Source organism: Aptenodytes forsteri, unplaced genomic scaffold (assembly GCF_000699145.1).
Source record: "Aptenodytes forsteri isolate BGI_AS27 unplaced genomic scaffold, ASM69914v1 Scaffold155, whole genome shotgun sequence".
Classification (NCBI taxonomy): Eukaryota; Metazoa; Chordata; class Aves; order Sphenisciformes; family Spheniscidae; genus Aptenodytes; species Aptenodytes forsteri.
In genome coordinates this window covers 8,420,090-8,442,508 of record NW_008794446.1, presented here as the reverse complement: position 1 = coordinate 8,442,508, position 22,419 = coordinate 8,420,090, and the positions used below count along the sequence as shown (strand labels likewise).

Here is a 22,419-nt window from a genome sequence, read left to right as displayed (position 1 = left end):
TTCAACACATACATCACGGCAGAAATTTTCAAAGACTCAGGTTAAAGTTCACATGGACAAATCCCTTATGGCAGAGTGTATGCATACAAGCCATGTGCACCACTCATATACCTTTCACAGAGGAAGATTCAGTGCTGTGTAATACACTACCACAATCAACATCTACTGATCAACTTCTTTTTTTGTTTTAAAGGTGTCCTAAGTGATTTACAGATATGCAATGCAGTTTACATCTTTACAGGTTCTTTAGTCTGTAGACTCACTAAGAGTAAACAAAAGCAGTATTAAAGTGATCAAGAACATATCCAGCACAGACTTCGTTTCAGTAGCATTAAAGAAAGTCATTTTTCCTACACACCCAAACTGTTTTGCTGTTCAGGATGATTTAAGCAGTTTTACTTTTACACTGCAGTGGATGGAATCAGTAATTTCAGTTGCAACACGCAACTGAGCTCATTATTGGCTCCAGCTTTTTTGGATGCCAACAACTCCTGTGGCTGATGACTTTGGCTCCAATTCAGAGAAGTACCTGCATAAATCTTAATTACTAATTACATACGGGTTTAGGAACATGGGAACAAATTCACACACTGGTTGCTGTGGTGGACACAGTGTGTTTTGTTTAGTTCTCAGCTTTATACTTTCTATTTGATGATTGTATTTGTTGACTTTTTGAACAGTATGTCTGAGAACCAAAGAAGTGTCTAACCAAGTATTGTATTCTGCCCACTGTGAGATAGATACAAACTTCTGGAAGGAAAAGATTGCTCCTCCTCTGGAAGCACTGAGCACCCTCGGAAGGGAGAGCTTTCTCCAGCACAGGCAGCAAAAACAAACAAGCAAGGAGTCTGCAGCACCAGTGCAGACTGGCAGATAGCTGGGAGCAACTGGAGGCTGCCTTACAGTAGCAGCATTCATATGGCAAAATGTCAGAGGCAATGGAAAGTGCCTCTTCTAGGTACTCTCAGAAAGCTGGAATTTTGTTCAACCCTAAAAGTTGCTGGGCTAATGAGCAGGACATAGGATAGGCCCCTTCCTGGAGAGACACAGTGGGCAGAAAGATTTGTTTTCAAGTTTTGCTATTTACTCTATTTCACCCAGGGACCAGCAACTGCTTTATTTAAAACAAGCAAACCAACCACATTTTTTTTATTCAGTTTTAATGTGAATAAAACTAAGAGCTGGAAGGATTTTTTTTATTTTAACACTTTGAGGAAGGGGGGGGGATTTTATCCTTTCAGTCTACTTGCTTTTCTGAAAACTAGGGACAATTCATGTCAAGATTCTGACTAAAATAAAGCCCTGCCACAGTGAGCAACTGTACTGCTCAGCTCCCCAAAGAACAAGTACTGCAAGGCTGCCACAAGAATTCGTCTTAAAGAAAAGCCAGCCCCATCCAATGGCAGAGCAGCACCAGCACTGCTTTCCCAAAAGGGCATGACACCTTCTCTTGAGCCACAGCCTTCCTTCCAAGCAAGTGGACAGAAGGCTCAGGATAGCTTGGACTGATGCTTCCAAGCTGCAAACTCTACAGACTTCAGGATTAAAAACAGTAAACATAAAAGCAAGCAGGGAAACAAATCTAAGATATACTCTTATTTTGTAGGAGGTATATTTATGCTAGGGAAATGACATCTTTTTTTTGTCTCCCTTCTGTTTTTCTTTCCAGTCTGCTGGTAGGACACTTTCTGAGTTTTGCAGCTCTTCATCTTGCCCTTTCCAGCTCAGCAAAGCTTTTGCTCATTTTATGTTGTCTTTATCTTCTTCTCATGGTTGTCCCAATCATCTCTTCATCTCAGGCTTGTAGCTGCCCGAATTGCTTCTCTACCTTTAAAAGAGCTTCTGCCCTCCTTGCCCTGCTTGGAAATGTTCCTTATACACTCACCCCACCAGCCTTTGCACTGTTGATTCTCCACTGATCTCTGTCATTTACCCCTGAAGAATTCATGTGCAAAGCAGAAGCGAGTCCATCAGATGTGTTAAATGAATGACAGTCAGAAAAAAAGAAATCGAGGCTCTCACATAAAAACTAGACACACTGTATGGCTATCCTGTGCATCCTATTTATCTGAAATAGTTCATATAGTGTGGTAAAACAGTGAAGAAAGCTGTGTGTGTTTGGGAAAAAGCCTGCTGCAGTGTTCCAGATAGGTAACACGTAACATGAAGCTGCTCCACACAGCTCCAATATGCGGATTTTGTTATGCATCGTGTTACCACTTTTACCAAAGCCTTTCTTTCCACGCTACCTACTGGATATACCAGGCTCCCAACCACTCTGAATCTGCAGTATTTATTTAAAGCTTTCAGCTGAACCCATCATGTTCTCCCAAGTGGCAGTGTCCCTCTCACTCTCAAGAACAAACTGCATGTAACCAATCCACTTGATGATGGAGAAGTGGCTTAACTCAATGTTGTACGTTTAATACTTTTCAAGTAACCTAAAAGATTCTCTGTGTGTTGATTCACTCACAGCTGAAACAATAATTGTAACCAACATCATGTTCCAAGATGATGAGAGTCACTGGTCCAAGCAATGGGACAGGAATTAGAAGTGTATATAGAAAAGAGTTGATTCTAAACACAATGACTTTTCTGTGCATAACAGTAATTTCTCTATAAAATGCCAGTGTTACAGAACACTGAGATCTACTGAACATTATGGTATCTTTTAAAATAAAATTTAGGAAAGAGGGGATCATGATTATCCCCAAGTGACTGAAAAGATACCAATTACCCAGGGAAGGGGAGAGAGGAGGAAGCATCAAATAATTCACAACATAACAGGATCTAAACAGGCTCACATACCTCCAATGCAAACTAGGATATATCCTCGTCTAGTGCATGAGGGATTAATTTAAGTATTTTTGCATTTTAAAATACTGGTATACAACACAACTTATGCATAAGCAACAGCAAAAAAAGAACAGATTTTATTTTCATATGAGAGAATGAGGCACAGAATATTAGCATCTCCCAAATAATTAACCCATACAGATAGCATTTCATCTTTAAAATTCAGAAAAGATATCAGCTCATCAATCTTAACAATTCCTCTGTGAGGAATGAAAGAAAACATTTTACAACTAACAGAAGCGAGGAGGTTACGGAAATTTAAGCCAAACCCCTCCAAGAAACTGGTAAAATAAGAATATGAGAGTCCTCAAAACAGCTTGGTCTTGAGGACAGAGTGTCTTAGTATGCCATGAAAACTAGAGTCCCGTAACGTATCTCATAGGTGTAGAGAAACAGGGACTCCATCAAAATCAAAAGATTAGTGTTTCAGAGGGGCTGGGGGAGAGAAGGGTGTTGAAGGTTCATCAACACAGTAACCCTCCTACCCCCCATATTCTTCGGAGGTCACTGCCCTGCCAGATTTCTGACACCTACCAGTAACAGAACACTCACTCATTGCAAGTAAATGACTCAAATCTAGGAATCAACATAACCATTTGATTAACATCCTTATTACTATAAGTTTCCGAACAAAAAATCTCATCCAATGTGAAGCCACTAGTGCTTTTTACTAGCTTCAAAGACATTTTCAAAGCTCAGTTGTTTATCTGTGGGCAGACACCTTTCATTCCCTATTGCATTAATTTTTAAAGGAGCTACAGAGTAGAAAGATGACGTTCTTGATCTATTTCCTCAAGCAATTACAGTAGTATGTTGATTTCATGCAAAGTTTTCTCAATTTTAAATATTTAGAGATGTTGCCAATATACTTTTAGTGTTTTCTTCCCACTTCTGACAGACTGCCCTTTTTCATCACACATCATGTGACCTACGAGTTCATTCTCCTCTCACATCCTGTACTTATGGAGCTTAGCAGTTTATCCTTACACAAAAGTTCCAATTAAAAGACTGAAGCCTCAAATTAGATTTTTAGTACTTCTTTTCTGTATTAATACTCATTAGGGAGAAAGGTGTGCTAATAAAATAAAAGATACCGAAGAGCACTTACTCTAGTCCACGCAGTCGTTTCCAAGCCAGCTTTCAGACAAACAGTGACTACAACATACTGAAAGGAAAAAAGAAAAAAGACAACTTCAGTATTAACACTTTCAAATTCAAAGGTGTTCATGGCCCAATCTCCCCTTTACACCTAAAAAGTTTCTACCATTTAGGTACCAACCCAGGGCCTTGGCAGTGTGGGATGGGGGAAGGACAGAGCAGAAGATATTGTTGGTGCATGTCAGGGGCGGGGGGGAAGGGGGAACGACAACAAAAAAGAAAAGAGAGGGAAAAATCATGCACACAACATAAGTTTTATTTTGCTTGTATACTTTCTTCTGATTTACACCATTTTCTCATGGTATAAAAGAACTGTAAAGAAATTCTACCATTCAAAAATTGCTAGGATACACAAACTTACAGTGTAAACTATGTTTCCAACAAATAAATAGTCAATTCCCTGGCCATTTGTGAATACTGCATCTGAAAGAAAGAAAAATTATCACATTTGTTAATCAGTTTATCAACAGAATGGATGAAATAACAAGGAGATTTTCAGGAGAAAATAACCGCTCCCAACCTTGCCTTTTAGGATGTCTAAAAGCACTTTTAAAAGCTGTGAGATAATGGTAATGCACAAGCTGTGCTAAGCCAGGCCTCAGACACAATGCTCAGATAGAGCATATATCCACAGTCCTCGTTGCCAGAAGCCATCCTAGCAAAAGGGGAAGTGTTTGCCAGACCCTAATGTGTCATTTGTCTATAAGAGCTGAGGTATGCCAGTGTCACTTTTTCTCTCGCTATCTGTTCTGTACTACTTATTGACACCTCTAACAGATCCCATTATTTGCTGTGCCTGTGGAGAAAAAGCCTGTAAAACGCCAGCTGATCTGTGGTGAAATGGAGCTGAATTAAGAAAAGCCACAAAAGATTCAGCTATAAAAGGACACATGTAGTATCTAAAATATCTTACTGGAGGTTAATTCAGTAACTGAGCAGCATTCAGTCCCCATGCACCCTTTCTCTATAGTCAAGTATGCACAAGGGTAAGTACATGTTAATCTATCATTTGAAAGTGCCAACCTTGGCAGTACTTCAAATGTCTGTTTAGTCTTTCTTAGCCCTTGTTGAATAAAACCGGAACACCATGAAAGCACATTCGACAGCCACGCTAACACCAAACGAACTTGTACTCACAGGAGCTTTCAAGCATTACTCAAGCATGATAAGTATTGCTACTTTCACAGTTTTTAAGACAATTGCTAGAGAAATACACAAACAGCAGGGATGAAAAAGGCTTAAGATAAAACCTTGGACCTGTTCCTGAACACATACTGCCTACCACAGTGCTTCTACTATTATGAGGGTACCACTTTGCTAGACTTATTTGCAAAACTGGATCTGACATTCTTAAACTAAGGTCCTCTACTTAGTTAACTACGCTCCTGTAACATAGGTCTCCAGGATCAGTAAATTTTTAAGTCTACAGAAAAGAGTCCCTGACACCCTGACTTCTGTGGTGACTCCTCTGCCCAGCTTATGGGTAAAAAGACTATTTATTTAGTCAGTGCAGTTACCCCAAGCTACTTGTTATGGTTTTCTTCTACAATGGCTGCATGTGGTTGTCTCCAAAGAACTGACAGGTTGTGAATATTTTCCAGAAGTTGCTGGTTCTATATACCTGCTTTCTTTTCTCTTTTGAACCTCAACTACTAAGAAACAGCAGCAGATAGACTAGTCACTAACATTGCAACAGGAGCTAAAGCCTGAGACAGCTTGGTTAGGAATTGGTTTGGTTTCTAGCCACCATCATCTCTATCAGTCCAACTCTTCCCCTGGTACTCTGTGGCTTCAGGCATTTACCACATCATTCACAAATACACATCAAGTTTTAACAGTCACTTTGCTCTTTCCTCTAGTGTCAATGAAAAAGGTGAAGAGCACTAGAGAATTTGAGCCTTCCATGTCTGATGAACCCTGCTGATGCCAGAAGTCTCAGTTTATTAAGAAAAAGGCATGCCTAAATACATATCAGTTTTGATAGATCTAGAATAAACTGACCTAATGACTCTGCCAGTATTTTGCTCTAGTGCAACATCACAGTGCACGTTTAAGTAATTGAATAATTTTTGGTGTAAGTCTCTTTTTTCAGAGTTACATTTTAATGCAGTAAGTTAATGCCTTTTTTTTTCCCCCCAGTGATTTCCATGACCTTCCACTTTGGGAGGCTAAGCAGTCCTGAAAGGAATGATATTTCTGTTAATGAGAACAGCAGGACACTCAGTGAACATTAATTTCTAAAGCTATACAAATGCTCATTCATGGACTTTATGCACTTCACATTCTAAGGAACTCAAGAGGTTAAAAAACATCCTAGTGTGAATGGCACATTTTTGTCTCTGGCACTGAAATCCCTTTTTCTCTTGGAAATACAAAGAAACTTGAAAATTCAATATTCGTTCCTCTTCGGAAAGCAAACTAAGCAACCTATTCAAAGGAACTCCGAAAGTTACCATTTGAGCGGGTGAGTATTCCAGTCTCATCGTTTCAGTTGTTGAAATGAGAAGTACATTATCTATTTAGGAATTAGTTAGAAAAACATTTATGGAAGGCTAAAACAAAACCTGTATTTTTCTTTAACTGTAACCACTACAGACATCAGCCTAAAATTTCTGAAGTTGGATTTAAAGAAGAGCTATCCGAGATTAACATTTCTCAAAAATAGTGAAACAGAAAAACAAAACCCCCCAAATCAAAACAAAAACCAATCAACCATAAAAACCCCTCTCCCCCCAAACTGAACCGAGCTCCCAGCCCACATACGGAGAAAAGGGAAGGCCCTTTCTTGTATGGTCCATCAGATAGCGTGTGAAGCTGCCACTAAGGATACAATACTGACATTTTACTCAGCCAGGTAAAGAAACATGAACCTGCCTCCCACAAGTATCTTTACCATCATGCCTCTGATGTGAGCATTCATCTTCCCTCCCCTTCCATTTTCTTTCACCTCCTCCCCAATTAATCCATCCTGGAGCCGAGAAGGTTTTCTTGAAATTAGTGTTTTCCAGGAAAGAGTTTCAGTTTTGAAAAATTCGTGGGTTTAGATAAATACTATTCCCCCCCTCCACTGCCCCAAAATTCTTCATCTGATCTAGTCCTATTTCTTACAACAGTAAAAGAACAGATTTCTTATGGTTTTTCCTGCCCACACAACTATATTGTAAAGCTAGGTAGGAACCATATGGGATTTACTGTTCTGTGAAATACCATGTAGTTGCATTACCTTTCATGGAAAGCAAGACTTAATAAGCCTAATTTGTACAACAGAAAGTCTCTCTCATTTCCCCAATATCTCTGACTCTTGATCTGGTCTACTTCCATTCCAGCCAATTCATTTTTTCCACAGACTTCAACAGTAGTGAAATCTATATTTTATCCTACATTTTACAGTACTGTGTTATGGAATGGGAAAGATCCAACAAGATATAAAGCAAATGGTTGTAATACAGCTGCTGTAAGAACATTGTAAGTAAAAAGTTGAGATCTCAACCCACTACAAAAAAAAATAAGGCATTGTATAGAACATTATTCAGTATTTGAGTAAAACCTTTTGGCAAAGCAGCAGTTTAATTTTTCATGTATTAAAGTCACTATACGAACAATAATTATATTAGAGTAAATTCTGAAAGCCACTAGGTAACTAGCCAAGTTCAGCAGCTATAGCCTATTGAACTGTCTGTCAGCATTATTTTCTTGGGACTCGTCATGACCTCCTGTTCTGCAAACACACTGGGCTCTGTAGGACTGAACATCAGTTACTGACGTAAGAAATAATGAAGCCCTTACCATGCTCCAGCACTTTCAGTGGAAACCAGAAGAGAATGATGGAATGGATCAGGGCATTGATGCAGTGACCCCAAAAAACCTGAGGGAAAACAAACCAAGTCATCAGTAGAGTCCAAAACTCTTGACCTCTCTCCAACTCCTAACAAACACTTCATTGTGTAGTTTAGAGTCAGACAATGTTTGTCCTGAACTGAAATACCTAAGGTTCTGCAGGATCTATTTCCTCCTACAATTTCTGCTCTTTCATAAGAAAACATTGGTCCAGTTGGATTGTTTTATTCTAACAACTTAAAATATAATAGGCAAGCATGCTTGCAATTTAAGATCTTTATCAAAATACAGCAAACAAATGGAGTCACCCTTCTTTAATTACCTCAAAGAATGATTTTAAAAGACTGATTCAGTACTATGAAACATTCTATTTCTTTTAATGAGCAAATACTTTGCGCCTCACCATTTTTAACTTACAGATAATGCCATTTTGGACAAACTAGAGCTTCACGTACTCTACAATTTCCTCTCTAAACAAAGTAATTGTAGAGCTTCCTTGCTTCAGAAGTACATTTAGATGTGCCTGTTATGGAATAAAGACACAATTCCAAATGCTGGCATTTTCCAGCATTTAAACAGCAAAATGAAGTAAAATGTGTTCTTCAAAACTCAAAGTTCAAATAAACCAATTCAAATTTTATTTTCCAAAAGAACTACAGGAATAGAGCTATACTAATTGTGAAAAAGCGCCCTAGTAGACAGCATGATGACAACTTGTATATTAAATAAAATCCAGGTGATGTTATCCAGTTCCTATGAAAATTATAAACTCGCCATTTAAGTAGTTGTGAATTAAAAAAAAAAAAATCATACTCAGATACAAATCTTACTTTGAATCAAAGTTTACAGATATTTCAGGACCAGTTTCAGTTGAAGCCATACCAGAAAATCCCTATTTAAAAAAAGTCCTAGCTTTTAAGTAAAAAAAATGTAATCCTTTGCAAAGAACCAGGAGGCAGAACAATCTTAATCTCAGTGGCTAGCATAAAGCAGAAGTAACAGTGGGGAATAAGTTATTTTCTGATGAGAAAGACCTGGGAAATAAGATGCTCATGGTTATTCTTAACGAAACAGAGACTTTTCCTTACCCTTGTGTTGAACCCATCTGCATTTTGAGTAATTTTGTATAGCTGTGGAAATCTAAGCATGCTATCTTGAGTACATGATCGTTCAAAAATTCCCAGAGTAAAGGGTGGCAGTGCTGTGAAAATCTGCAAGGAAAGCAAATACTAATTAAAAGCAGCTATTAGTTTTAAGTGGATCTCAGATAATATTTCAGTATCTAGACAACAGCAAAATTCCCCACAGACTTCAGTGAAGACTTATTACCAACTAGCATGTTATTTGACATAATTTTCAAATGTCCAAACATGAATTTCAGCAATTCATAATTCTCAAATATTGACTTATGAACAAAAGAAGCATGAAAGAAAATTCTTACTATTAACCAGTTAGCTAGCTTAAACACAAGGAGTTAAGCATCAGTAGTTTCTGATGTACCAGCTAATCTAGTGAGGGTAAAACACATTAGACTGCAAAGGAAAGACAACATGTACTTCTTCAAAAAAGCCTTGTGGGAATGGATTCAAATACAGCTGCAATTGTAGCCATAGTTAAATACGTAATATGCTTAACCGAAGCTAAGTTTACAGACAAAGCAAATGTGGAAATCACATTAAAAAAAAATCTACTGAAAAACAAAGGCCATTCTGTATTATGGTACTTTGGGGATTCTCCAGGCAGGCATGAACTGATAGGAACAAATTAACTGCAGTATGTGTCTGTGCTATGGGCAGACGCTTAGATGACCAAGCCTCGGAAGCTTTCCAGGAGAGGCAGCAGGACACTTTGCCAGAAGCAGAGTAAATTAGCCTCTGAGTCCCACATTGCTGCTTTTGAAGTGTTTCCAGGATCTGAGGCAGCTCATTTAAAGCCAGCTTGGGTATCTACGTTTCTTGCAGTCTGCAGTGCAGGCATAGAGTGAAAATAATACCAGTGTGCATGTCTGAATACTAAACTTCATTCACTTCCTTTTACATTAACAGTTTATATCGGAAAAATAATTTCTAATCCTATACATACATATATTTTTAACAGTTTGAGAAGTGTTCTTGAAGTTAAGAAGCAGCTTGAAGTTATGAACTGTTTCTAGCGTGTGTGCATGCTTGCAAAAGTTGGGCTGTGGTTCTGACCAGCAGCGAGTTGGCAGTCGAGGAACAGACAAAGAGCAACACAGAGGACTAGAGACTAGTGAGAATCAGTAATTACATCCTAGATCCAACTGGGAATGCGCTTCTTTTGCTCATAAAGTGATAAACCAGATGGTTAAAATGGCAGCAGACTGGGGGTGGGGAACTGAAACTAAGACCACTGGTCCAATGTGTTCCAAAAAAGGGCATGTTCTCATACAGCTTTAAGGTATTTCCCCAGGTTTCCTGTGTTTATTGGGGCATTTACATTCTCACTTGAAGTAAATCTTCTAGTGTTTTTGTTTATGAAGGTAAACCAGTGCAAAAGCAGGAATAACAATGCTACTATGATTTTCTACACTTAATACTTTAATGAGACTATTAATGAAATAAAGGGTTAATCTGCACAGAAGAGAATGACAGAGCTAAAACCACTTTAAAATCTAACCCCTTCAAACTGTGGAAGTCCCTAATACCCTACCAGCACCTGATTCTTCATGAGTCTATGCAACCAGTTCTAATTTTAGAAAATACTGACCTTACAAAACAAGGGTTAATTTCTACTTCACTGATTCTAGAAGATGAGTTTCATCCATGAGCTTTATGTAGGGTAGGTAGATACATCAAATCAGGTTTAAAGATAATAGATGCAAATATCTAAACATGAATGACAGACTGAGTAACGGTCAGGAAATTAGGGTGAAGAGAATCAAGGGAGTGGAAAATCCCTGAATAAGTATCTTCCACGAAGAATATGAAATCTTATGGAATATGCGGGTTTGTGCCATCGTTTTTAAGATTAATGTGACAGAAGTTAAGCATTTCCATTAATACTACTCAGTGATAGAGATAATTTGCTGGCTTTTTCTGTATTAACATATATTTGGAATGAGTCTGCTTAAGAAAAAAGTTAAATTTCTTCCCTCCAAAGAGAAATGCAAAGGATTTTTCAGCATTGACAAAGTGTCCTAATGGCTTATAAATCCAGACACCAGGCCACCCATCAGTAACATTACAAAGGTAACACTGTTGAAAACACCAGCACAGGTCTATGGTATGCTATGGAACTTGGTCCCGGAGATCCTCCAGACTTCAATCGAAGTTACTGATTAAATACTATTATTGATTAAAGTGATAAAACCATGTGGCAGTGTGGCACCCAGCAGAGCGTGGCGAAAATCAGAAATCACTCCTGGACTGACACATCCTGCTCTTGGTTCAAGTGAAAAATGCTGGTGACACAGCGATGCTACTTCCCATTCTGTACCTAATGTAGCATGAGTCAACCCAAAGCATCTGCATGACACTTCTCTGAGCATCTAACTGTTACAGAGTCTGAGAAAAAAAAAAATCAAAACTCAAAGGTTAAGATTCTGTATCTATTTTGAACATGAACAGTCAGCAAAATATTCAGTACAAAAGACTGAAGATGCTTTTGAAGAAGAAATTAAATTCCATCTAAAAGCTGCAGAGTTTTATGGAGGTTATATTAGGCCAAAGACATGTATTTTCAAGGTGTTTTCCCAAATTTATTTTTGTGATAAAAACACCATCCAAAATGAAGTTTTTATCTACCTCAGGGTGGATTAAAAAGGGCTTTTACAAGTGATGTCACCTTTCCTGACATACATCCAAGACAGTTACCCGTAAGAAATGGGACACAACAAAATAATACACAAGTCCTGACCACTATCAAGTCAAAACATGTAGCACTTACCACATTATACAGACCAATGCACCATCGCTCAAATAAGATCTGCCCAGAAAATCCATTAACGAAAGCAAACCAAAGCTGAAACAAAGACAAGTTACAAGAAGCTTTAGATTACTACTGCAGTATATGTGTCCATTTACAGTAGAAGAGAAGGATGTGGAACACAGACCACCATCTGGAGACAGTTGCTTGTCATGCTCTAAAAATGATCATCAGCAGTGCCAGGCAGTTATTCTCTTCTAGAGTCTTACATTTTAAATACTGCTTATTTAAAATAAAATACTCAGGTGATAGAGCAATTTGTTGTATTTGCATCATTACTCTAAAAAAATAAATGGCCTCAAACTATTTCAAAATCCTTATTGCTGGCAAATTAACATGCTTGAAGCCAGAAGCCAACCCAGTTTCCATCATGGTCAGCAGAGACCAGAATTTTCAAGGTAAATGTGTTTTGATGGATGCTCTGCTTGACTTTTGTGTCCTATTTTTACAGTCCCAGAATTACAGTGATACCAACTTATCAGTTAAATAATCATAATTATATTACAATTTTATTGTCTACATGTTGTAAACATTACTATTTAATAAACTACCCATTTAATAATTAAACATTGGAAGAGGTTGCCCAAAGAGGCTGTGGAGTCTCCATCCTTTTACAAGTTTGCAAAACCCAACTGGGCAAGCTCTGAGCAACCTGGTTTGAATTTAGTGTTCACCCTACTTTAGGCAAGAGGTTGGACTAGACAGCCTCCAAGTTGCCTTCCAACTGAGGGGATTCTGTAATGCCAAGATCCCAGCAGACTGCTGTAAGCAGCAGTGCATAGGTAAACTTTTCAGCATTTCCTTGGACCTAGCTTCCTTGAGCCTAGTTCTTATCTTGTTTAAGCAGCTTTTTGAAACAAGAACTGCTTTACTGGGTTGGAACAAAGTTTCTTTCTCAGTCAGTGGGCATTGAAAGAAGCTTAGGAAAGAATATAAGAAAGAAGGGGAAAAGTTATCTTTCCCCAAGTAAATTTGAGATGAAAGGTCTTGGGTACAAAGCCTGAGGTCCCAAAAAGAAACCACAATTATTTTGGGGCTGTCAGGTAAGGAATTTGAGGGTTTCTTCTCCTAGGAAGAAACAGAGCTTTAAACAAGCATACTCCCAGATATTTAGCAATTATGATCTAGGTGTTTATCATCTCCAGGCTTCTTGCAATTAATTGCAACTATGAATGAGGGCAGCAATCCTAGAAAACATAAATAGCTCACAAATCAGAAGCCTGTCTGCCTAACTGGCAACCTCAGCCTATGCTCTGCTCAGTTTTCTAGACCGACTGGGCAAAGTAAACTTCAAAAGTTTGGTAGCAAATGTTGAGGGCTTTTATGACATTGGCTCATGCTACTTAGGAGGCCATTGCTTTCTGAAACCATAGCCTCCCACAACTAGTCCTCCAGCAACAGACATTTCTGATTTTCCATCAAGAGGGTAAAACAAAGCAGCCACACTTTCTGTAGCTGGCCCATGGCTAGAAGAAAAGTCCCAAACCAGGCAAAGCTAGTACCTTAGATTCACATTTCCCAACAAAAAACATCAGCAGTAATGAAGATAATAATCATATAAAACTTGGAAAAAGCAAAGCTGTTAAGATGCATTACAAAGCAGCAGACAGACTGTCAAAGTACTAGTGAAATATACCCTCTCAACAAACCCAATTCTTTCTACTCAAAGTTCTTACCCTACCATAATTGGGTGATGCAGAATTCATTAAAGACCCTGCTAAAACCATATTGAGATTAGTCCATCACTATAGGAGATGGATGTGTCTGACTGTGGTAAATAGATACCTAGGTGTCACCGCCTTTAGTCTTTCAACATTGAAAGAATTTTCTACAGAAAAGTTTTCTCCTTATTTCAAGGCTGTATGATTTAGGTGGGCAAGAACTAACATCAGAAAGTTCAATGTTCTGCTATTTGAAAAGCCAAATTTGAACTATTTTTCTTTTGGCAGGATCCATACAGGTGAAAATTAGAAGGGAGCACATTCCCAACGCTTACACAAGTCTGCATGCACCACAGGCTCCAAACAGAGGGCCAAAGCTGTTACAGTTACAACACACTGAAAAATAATGGCTATGCTTGTCTTTTCCAGAGATTCACGTTATCAAATGCCAATCGACAGAAAGAATGCTGTATACTTCCTCAATATCTTAATGTCAAGAGTAAATCAGATACTCTGGGTAAAATATACATTTATTTCAAGTTTAACACAAGCCATAAATTGTCATGCATGGTTTAAGGACCAACTGTTTCTACGAGAGAGTATGATATTCCTTAAGGTCAAAGAAGAAAAACAAACCAAAAAAAACCCCTCCACCTCAACGTTCCTGTTAACAAAGTGTACTAAATACATTTGAAGTTGCTACAACCCATGCTTGACTCAGAGTTGGTAAACTGGTAGGAAAACTTGCCAAGTCTGCCTGGCTTGCCAAGCTCCAGGGGTTTGCAGGGCTCAACTCCAGTACTGCTATGAACAAATGGATCCAAAGTTATTAAACTGCTTTTCTGGCTGGAAAAAAAAAAAAATCTTTTCACTTTAACTATTACCTGGCTGCCAAAAAGCTGGAAAAGCTTATTTGTAACTCAGCTACAAAATACATATTTTTCTCCCAAGGAACAAGAGGTCCAATTTAAACGTAAAGAAATTCAGACCTAAGGCTGAAATCTGGGTTGATATATTGCTGTGCTTTATTATAGCAGATACTGCAAAGATCTGAAACCAGTAGGTACTGTGCACAAAGAAAGTGGAACATGTTGCAAACTGAAAACCAGCCCATGTTTCCTGCCTTGAAGTGTGGCCGCATTCTTTAAATAAGAAACCCCACTGCTGAAGCACTCGATGCCAGCTGTGATGTGGGCACTTCGCCACTAGAGAAGGGGAAAAAAAAGAAAAAAAAAAATCAGACTGCTGCCTCCTTCCAGAGGTCAACAAAAGCCAACAGATGGTAATACTTGGTTAATATTGACTTGAGCTGCAGGCAAGCTGAGGATCTCAACGTAAAACAGTCCCGCACTGCTGTTTTGAGCCACACAGCCCATCCACCTGCCCTAGAATACATTTTGAGAAAAGATCAAGTGTTATTTTCAAAAAATATTCCCACTGGAGCAAGTTGGAAGGCAATTTTAATTGCATTATCACTTCATACATAATTACCGCAACATTAATGCCTGAAATAGCAGGAACTAATTTATTTAAGTGCTCTAAGGCACTGGGATAGCAAATCATCTATTCTAAACGTGTATATTTATGATGTCTCGATAACAGACAACTTAACGAGTACTAGAAATGTTTTCCCAATTCTGCTAAAGGGCACAGAAAGCTAATGTAGTCAGGGTATCAACAATTGCCACAGGCACCAATTATAGCCAGACTGGATGCCTTTACTATTCAGAAATGAGTTAAATTCTCAAAATATCCTCTGTCAGCGCACACACATTTTGCATGTTCTTACCAAATAGGCTCATTTACACTTTGCCTAATAAAGCAGGTTTGTGTGTCTCCTGTGCAGTTCATTAATAATGTATCCTGATTAAAAACCTCTCGTTACAGATGTCTCCCTCAATGCTAGGCTCTTATTCCTGCCCAAATGCACACAGCCTTAAAATAATCCCTTCATTAGAGAATGTACAGCACCAATTTTATAACATAGGTAAAGAGCCTTACTAATAAGATTTGACAGGGTAGGCATGGCTGCCTGAGACTCACTTGATTTGCCAAGGAATATTTCCCTTGCTCCTTTTATTCCCCCCACTGTTTATTAACTCTTTGCTGAAAACAGATCAGTATTTTTCAATTGAACAGCATTTGCTCTAGGCCTGTGCACCCCAAACAAGTGCCCATTTAAGCTTAAAAATAATCTCCAATCTTCTCTGCCAGTGTTAACAATTATTTAGTTAGTTATTTAAAGTTTCATGCTGCTTTTGTCTCATTAAAAAGACCCTATGCATTTACTGCAAGGCTTGGTCAGATAAATAGATATCAAAGCAACCGATACAATAGAGATTTCCTGGCTTTAAACACTAATTTATTAAATAAGCCTGAACAGCTGTTATTTCTTCTATTGCTGACTACAGTTTATATTTCAGTATAGTAAAGAGCACAGTTTTATCAGCTTCATCTTTCTCTGCTTATAGAAGAGGCACATGCAGAAAATTTGATTTCTTCCTTATACATGTTGTTTCCATGCTCCTCTTCTCTAACCAATCAACTGCTGACATCCTTCCTCCAAAGCACAGGTCACATTCAACAGGAGAGGCAAGCACAGAGCAGAACAGAAGGGAGAGGGGCATGAGGGGCAAGAGGAGCATCACCCTGCAGTTACACAGACTAGCAATTCTTACAATTTAAATCCTCAGAATAATTCTGAAGACTTTAAAATTAAATAAGAATTAGTGAACCTCTTTTTTCTCAGTGGTTACCATTAGATCACAATCATGTTTCTTGCCCCAGGAGTTTTGAGCATTGTGGAAAGATACCACACCTGCAGATGACCATGGACCTAGCCATTAAGACATGAGAATACTGCCTCTTCCAGCAACATTTGGCCCTGATATACTGATTAATCTGTTTAAAAAAACCTAACAAAACATAGCAGGCCATGCAAACTCCTTTTCTTCACAGCAGGGTGGTGTTTTTCTTTTTTTGTGTTCCTTGAGCTACATGAACATCTGATCAGTATGCCAAATTATGCATTTAATATTTATGTCACCGGTAAAATGAACATGTAGCCCATTAGAACAGATGTAGCAGAGTGCTGTAATCTGGCTTTTTTTTTTTTAACCTTACAAAACCAAGTAGAGAAAGTGCAAGATATTTCTCCAGCTCTTTTGGTGTGAAATATTCCAGGGATTTAATATTTCTCCAGCACACTAATTGCTGCAGAAGCAAGCCTACGATAACGTGATTAGAAACGGCCTGTGCTGCCAAAGGGCAGACGTACTTGCCAGAAGATGTGGTTAAACTTAGCATTTCCTCAGAACATTTCCCTCTTACAAATAGAGCCAGCTCTGTTCTGAATTTATTTTTCATCCTTAAGCTTTCTGGAGTATCAAGAAAGCTGACACTGCTACACTAGAATTGTCTCATCATGTATGTATGTAACACCCTAGAGGTGACAGGACTCACATAGAATCATTACTGACTTTTTAAACATCAGATGAGGAAACAACATGACTCAGGACAGTTCAGTCAAGCCCCATCAGGATGCAGAATTTCAGCACTCCTGCACAGTCAAGGGCATCTGAAACCACAACTAGAACAAGACTATCAAGATGATGATGCTGGGAAGTCACCCATCATTATCATACAAAGCCACTAGAGGATCCCGCTCTGGCTGGAAGTCAGGCTGAGATGGCTGAAAGATGCCAGCTGAGAGGAAACAAGGCAGGAGCTTGTTGCTACATCCTCCTCCCACCCCTGCTTGGGGAGGGAAGTGGGCTCAGCTGCTTGGTTGGCAAGCTGGAAACATCAGGCCAGGCCATTGTCTGCTGCTGAGCCATGGAAACTCATGCTATGAACTTCCAGTACCATCAGCCTTCTTTTACAAAACAAACACTACTCGTAACACTCCTTTCTTTAGCAAAAGGAGAGTAGCTGTAAAGAAAGGTTTCCATTGATGAGGAAGACGTGCTTATGCACACAGCGGCAGTGACTGCAGTGCTGGAGCCAATTCACTAATGTTAACATTTTTGGTTTGGGTTTTTTTTTTTTGCCTCCTGGATTTGCCTCATCAACTTCTTTAACTGCCCTTGAGTACTAGCACATCACTGTGGAACTCAGAAGTACAATGTGACTATTAATAGCTTGGCACGTATTAATGAGAATTCAGGGTATCTCCTCAGCATGTAATCACTCCAGACTGGTCTTGATACAACTTTCACAACTGTGTACTTGACCCACATCTCGCATAAAAAGATAAGGACATGCTACTACATGGTTTTAAATGACCTGCTCGCTTTTCTGAAGCTAAGTGGTATCTTTAACCAACAATAAAGTAATAGAAGTGCTTTGGGTTTGTTATTCTTAATTTGTTTTCTAGTGCTGAAATAAATGGCTTAAAAAAAAGACATAAGTTTATCTATTTATATTAATAGGTGAGGAAACATCAACAGTTTCAGGTAACTTATCCATCTGAAGTTTTACTAAACACTTAGAATCCAGTAACAAAAATTATGTCAGAAAGCAAGAAAAAGCAGTATTTGAAATAGAAGATTAGGGAACTGTGGAAAAAAGGATGCTACTACTATTACCCAAGTAAGGGCAATGAAAGGGAAGGAAAGCACAGAAAGGGATACAGAAAAGATCAACAGGCCAGCAAGTCTGGTATTGAACGTACAAACAGAAGGAAAGCCAACAAAACACACACCGCTCCATGAGTGAAGCCTAATAATGCCATGAGTCAACAGTGAGGCTAAACCCTCCAAGGCTCTTCACACCTGGGATGGGATGTGCACTAGGGCTCACTGCAGCCTGAATAAAGCACATCACCGCAGACCTGTAACAACAAAATATTTCAACGCCTCTCATACCAAGACAAGAACATACAAAGACCAGAAGCTTTAACACAAATCTGGCCCCAGAAATTAGCACACAAAATGCAAAAAAAACCCCCCCAACATTGCATGCATTTGGGAAGGGGAGAGTAGAAATGTCAAAAAACAGTATCTAAATACCCACGTTGGGACCCTGTATCCTTGTGAAGCTGTATCTGTGGGACACTGGTAGAATACACCTGGTCGTACTCAAGCTGGAGCTGGCCTTACTGTAACACCCGTTTTCTGTCACATACATGTATGTACATGCCCTGAAGTGACTAACAAGCAACTGTTTCTCTGAAGTCATAGTATCCTGTTTTCACATCCAGTTAGCTGAAAGAAAACAAAATCCTAAACCCAGACCCCATTCATGCAGTACCCCAGAATGGCATCACAAGAACACAGGAACACATAGTAAAGATGTCTTTGAATCTAGAAGCGCTAACCCTTTAGGGGTAGAGGTAGATAGAATTGAATTAGAAGGACTGTATAGAATGCTGTAATTCATTAAGAAAATAGTACTACTTTTGCTCTTAAGTTTGCTTCTTCCCATAGCATTGTGAAGTTGGCGGTTTCCATTTAGCCTATATGTAGCTTAATGAAGCAGAGTTCCCAATCCACATACAAATGCATTCACTTATACCTGCATATGGTACAAAGGGCCCTAGGATAAAAAGTGGTAAGGAGATCAATATTCATTCAATGTAGCTAAAATACAGTTGTGCATTCTTATTTCTGAATATGAACCCAGGCAATGTCTTATAGTAATCAAAACTATTTTAATATTTCCAAGGACCAAATGCATTCCCAGTACTGACTGAATAAAGCTGATGGTGACAGGGACCCTATCACTATTCAGCTCCTATTTTACAGGACATTTCACTTCAATCCTTTCCCTTCTTTCTTTTATTTGCAGAAGTCCCTTATGTTACACTTACAAACGCAGGTTCATAGATTTTGCTTTTCTTGTCACCACATAAAGGAATCCTTCTGCAGAGCTGCTGAATTAAGTGTAATAGGAGCAGTTCTGTAGCAAGGTCATTTTAGGCCTGGAACCACAGTCCCCTCAGGATTCCCTATTATGGCTACATGAACTGCCAGGTTCCCCTTGCAAGTCTGTTTTCCCTCCTTCCTCCCTATGAAATAAAATTCAGTCTCTGTAAGCCTTTGCATTAAGCTACATTTATCCAGGAAGTTTTAAAGTTTTACTGACAGCTTGGAACCCAAGAAAAATAGCAAATTAGCAACACAAACGCCAGACCACTACAGAAACTGCAGCTCATCTTCTGTCATACTGACAAGAGTAAACCGTTACAGCAGTAAACCCAGGAGCAGCCCATGGTTCTCATTACCCGCAGGCTCTATTAGCATTACAGCAGAGACAATATTCTAGCCCAAAACTACCGGGACACATGATGCAATCTAAAAAGCTCCCTAGTACTTACCTTATATTTGTTCCATTTTTTTTTATTAATACAGCCATTTTCTTGGTCAGAGGACAATCTAAAAATAGACAGGATTTACCATTTTCTTTTTACACAGCTGCTTTTAAACATGCTATCCCGTCCCTAAAGGCTCCAAGACTTGTTCACAAAAGGTCTCTCCCCTGCTTTCCTTGCCATTCCTCTCATGTGGAAAATACATGCAATATTGGTAATTTAAGTCTAAATTTACATCTTTACATACTGGCAAAAGCTAAAAGACTTAGATCCTAAACATCCTTTGCCAAACTACACAGCACATTGTAAACACATGCAATCATTTCACTGGTAAATTACTTATTGATGTACTTCTCACTGAAGAAATAACATTTGAACTTCTTTCAGAAAGCGATTAGCTTGCTTTCATTGCAATACATACAAAGAAATTCTTGGTGTGCCTTTACAGCATTCGCTGTATCTTCTGATAAAGCTGTGTACAACGAAAAATCAAAGTAGCTAGGAAAAAATACCTTAGACAAGAAAAAACTAGAAGTTCATACACAGAAGCAATGCATTCACGCGATTCCTGAATTCAGTCCAAGATTCATTACGTGGCTTTGGGAGGGTATCATACACCCACTACACCAAGCAAGCAGCAGAGACTGCTTCTTTTTATGAATGACTCTCCTTAAAAGGCTGGGTAGTAAAGGAGAGACTATGGCAGACTGACTATGCTACAAACCATTTCTTAGTTTCATAGCATTTTGCAAATGAGTTTTTAACCAGAGCAAGCTAACTCCCACCGTCACCTGCCTGCTGGGAAAACGCTTCATGACAAATGACCAGCAAATTGCCTCTGAATGCGGGCCAGGGATATACCTCTGGTTTCTGTAGCTTTTTACCAAGTTCCACAAAACCACAGTAAGACTGAGTGGTTACACACAATGAAAATCTGAGATAGCACCTGAGGCAATGCTCACAGGAATAAGGTCTACAAATGAGGTTTGACCTTAGGCAACGCCCTAAGTAGCAACTCTGAGAATGAAGATGTATGTGTCATCTTCTAAGCAGTGTAGAACAAAAATTTTTGAAGAAAAACTAACCACAAGGTCATCTGAAAATTAGGCAAATACATACAAACTGTGAAAATGCTATTTGTACAAGACCGCAAAGCTGTTTCAGAAACAAAGTGAATTTATATTGAGTGGAATTTCCACAAACTAACTACAGTAAAGGGCATGAGTGTTGCTAGCTTTTAATACAGCAGAGACTGGAAAGCAGGGAAATACGCACAGAAAGCATCCATACCATGACTCGCTTGATCTGCACAGAACAGCATGACTCTAGCTGCTGTACAAGTCCCTTCTAGTCCTCCAACAGTAGTTGTAGTTCAGAACTAGACTCAAGTGTGAAAAGCACCTAAAGAGTATAAGAGGGGATAAATAGATATTTTCCATTTGCAAGCCAAATGAATGAAATGCAGATGAGATTCGTATTTACTACCTCTTAATGAATTCTTGGGACAGTGAGCTCTTCAGAACACAGCAGAGGCTCCAAAAGACATTCTTCTCTAAGGAAACCATGTAGTATACGAAAATTTGTCCAACCAAATAATCATTATGGTTTTCCCCCTAATGCATTCTCCCCTCATTTCTAGATAGGGACAGCATACCTCTTTAGAAAAGTAGTTCTCCTTGGTGCAGAATGTAGCAATTTAACACCTGAGTTGAGACACATTAAGATCTTTTTAAAAAAAAACAACCAAAAAACAACAGCACAGCACATCGTGTCAATTGAAGGCAGACAGCCATAGATACATAAGGAAATAAAAAGAGTAATCAGCTGTATGGGGAGACTTCTGTTCAAGTCATATGCATTATCGTTCCTTTTCTCAGAAGCATGAAGCAGCCCTCATAAGATCTTGGTTACTAGAGAAAGTGCTCAGCTCTCTGAAGGAGCATCTCAATTCCAGAAACCTTCAAAAAGAACTGCAGATGCTAACTCTGCATAAAAGCATCAGGATAGTCGTACCCATTCAGGTCAATGGCTCATCCCGCCTAGTTGCCTGCCTTTAACAGTGTGTGTATGCCAACACCTAGGGAAGAGAATGAACCAGGCAATTTCCAGGTACTTGCCCAGTATCCTCAAATATCCAGCTTTGTGGATTTTCCAAGTCTCCTGTGTCTTGCCTATGTAGTTACCTGCAACAGCTTTATCTCTTGGTGCTTTTCCTGTTTCTTAAGCCCCTGTAAACATCCTGCAACACCAACATCCTTTGACAAGGAGTTTTACGTAAGGTTGGAAACACCAAGCTCAAGCCTTTACATGAGGCAGAGAGCTGGTGCAGCAGTTGACAGCCTTTACAGTTGGAGCTTGGTTTATTTTTTAGGACCTACCTGACTAGCAAGGGGAAGGAGCATTATGAACAGGACCCCAGTGAGTCAGTAAGGTTTAAGGAATGCCTCTCCTCAAATTTCAACAACTCGACCAGCAATTAATAATTGGTTAATAAGCAATATTGAACACTTTGCTCACAACAGATTTTTACCAGCTCTACCTAGAGAATGGGGCTGGTGACCAATATATTTGAAACAAAATGGCACCCCAGATCACCTACACATGTTTTCAGGCCAGGACCGGGGGGGGGGGAATGTTTTGTTCTAAACACTG

The 22,419-nt window shown here is 39.0% G+C and overlaps 1 protein-coding gene across 1 annotated transcript in view; it reads right to left on the bottom strand.

The window, feature by feature from the left end:
- The window catches only part of ATP8A2 (ATPase phospholipid transporting 8A2), a 294,058-nt gene that overhangs the window by 95,607 nt on the left and 176,032 nt on the right, over positions 1 to 22,419 (bottom strand). The window contains exons 27-31 of the mRNA XM_019474848.1: positions 11,758 to 11,832; positions 8,940 to 9,062; positions 7,801 to 7,879; positions 4,376 to 4,437; positions 3,965 to 4,021 (exon numbers count right to left, since the gene is read on the bottom strand). Coding sequence (XP_019330393.1) covers positions 3,965 to 4,021; positions 4,376 to 4,437; positions 7,801 to 7,879; positions 8,940 to 9,062; positions 11,758 to 11,832 — 396 coding nt within the window. The remainder of the gene's footprint in view (positions 1 to 3,964; positions 4,022 to 4,375; positions 4,438 to 7,800; positions 7,880 to 8,939; positions 9,063 to 11,757; positions 11,833 to 22,419) is intronic.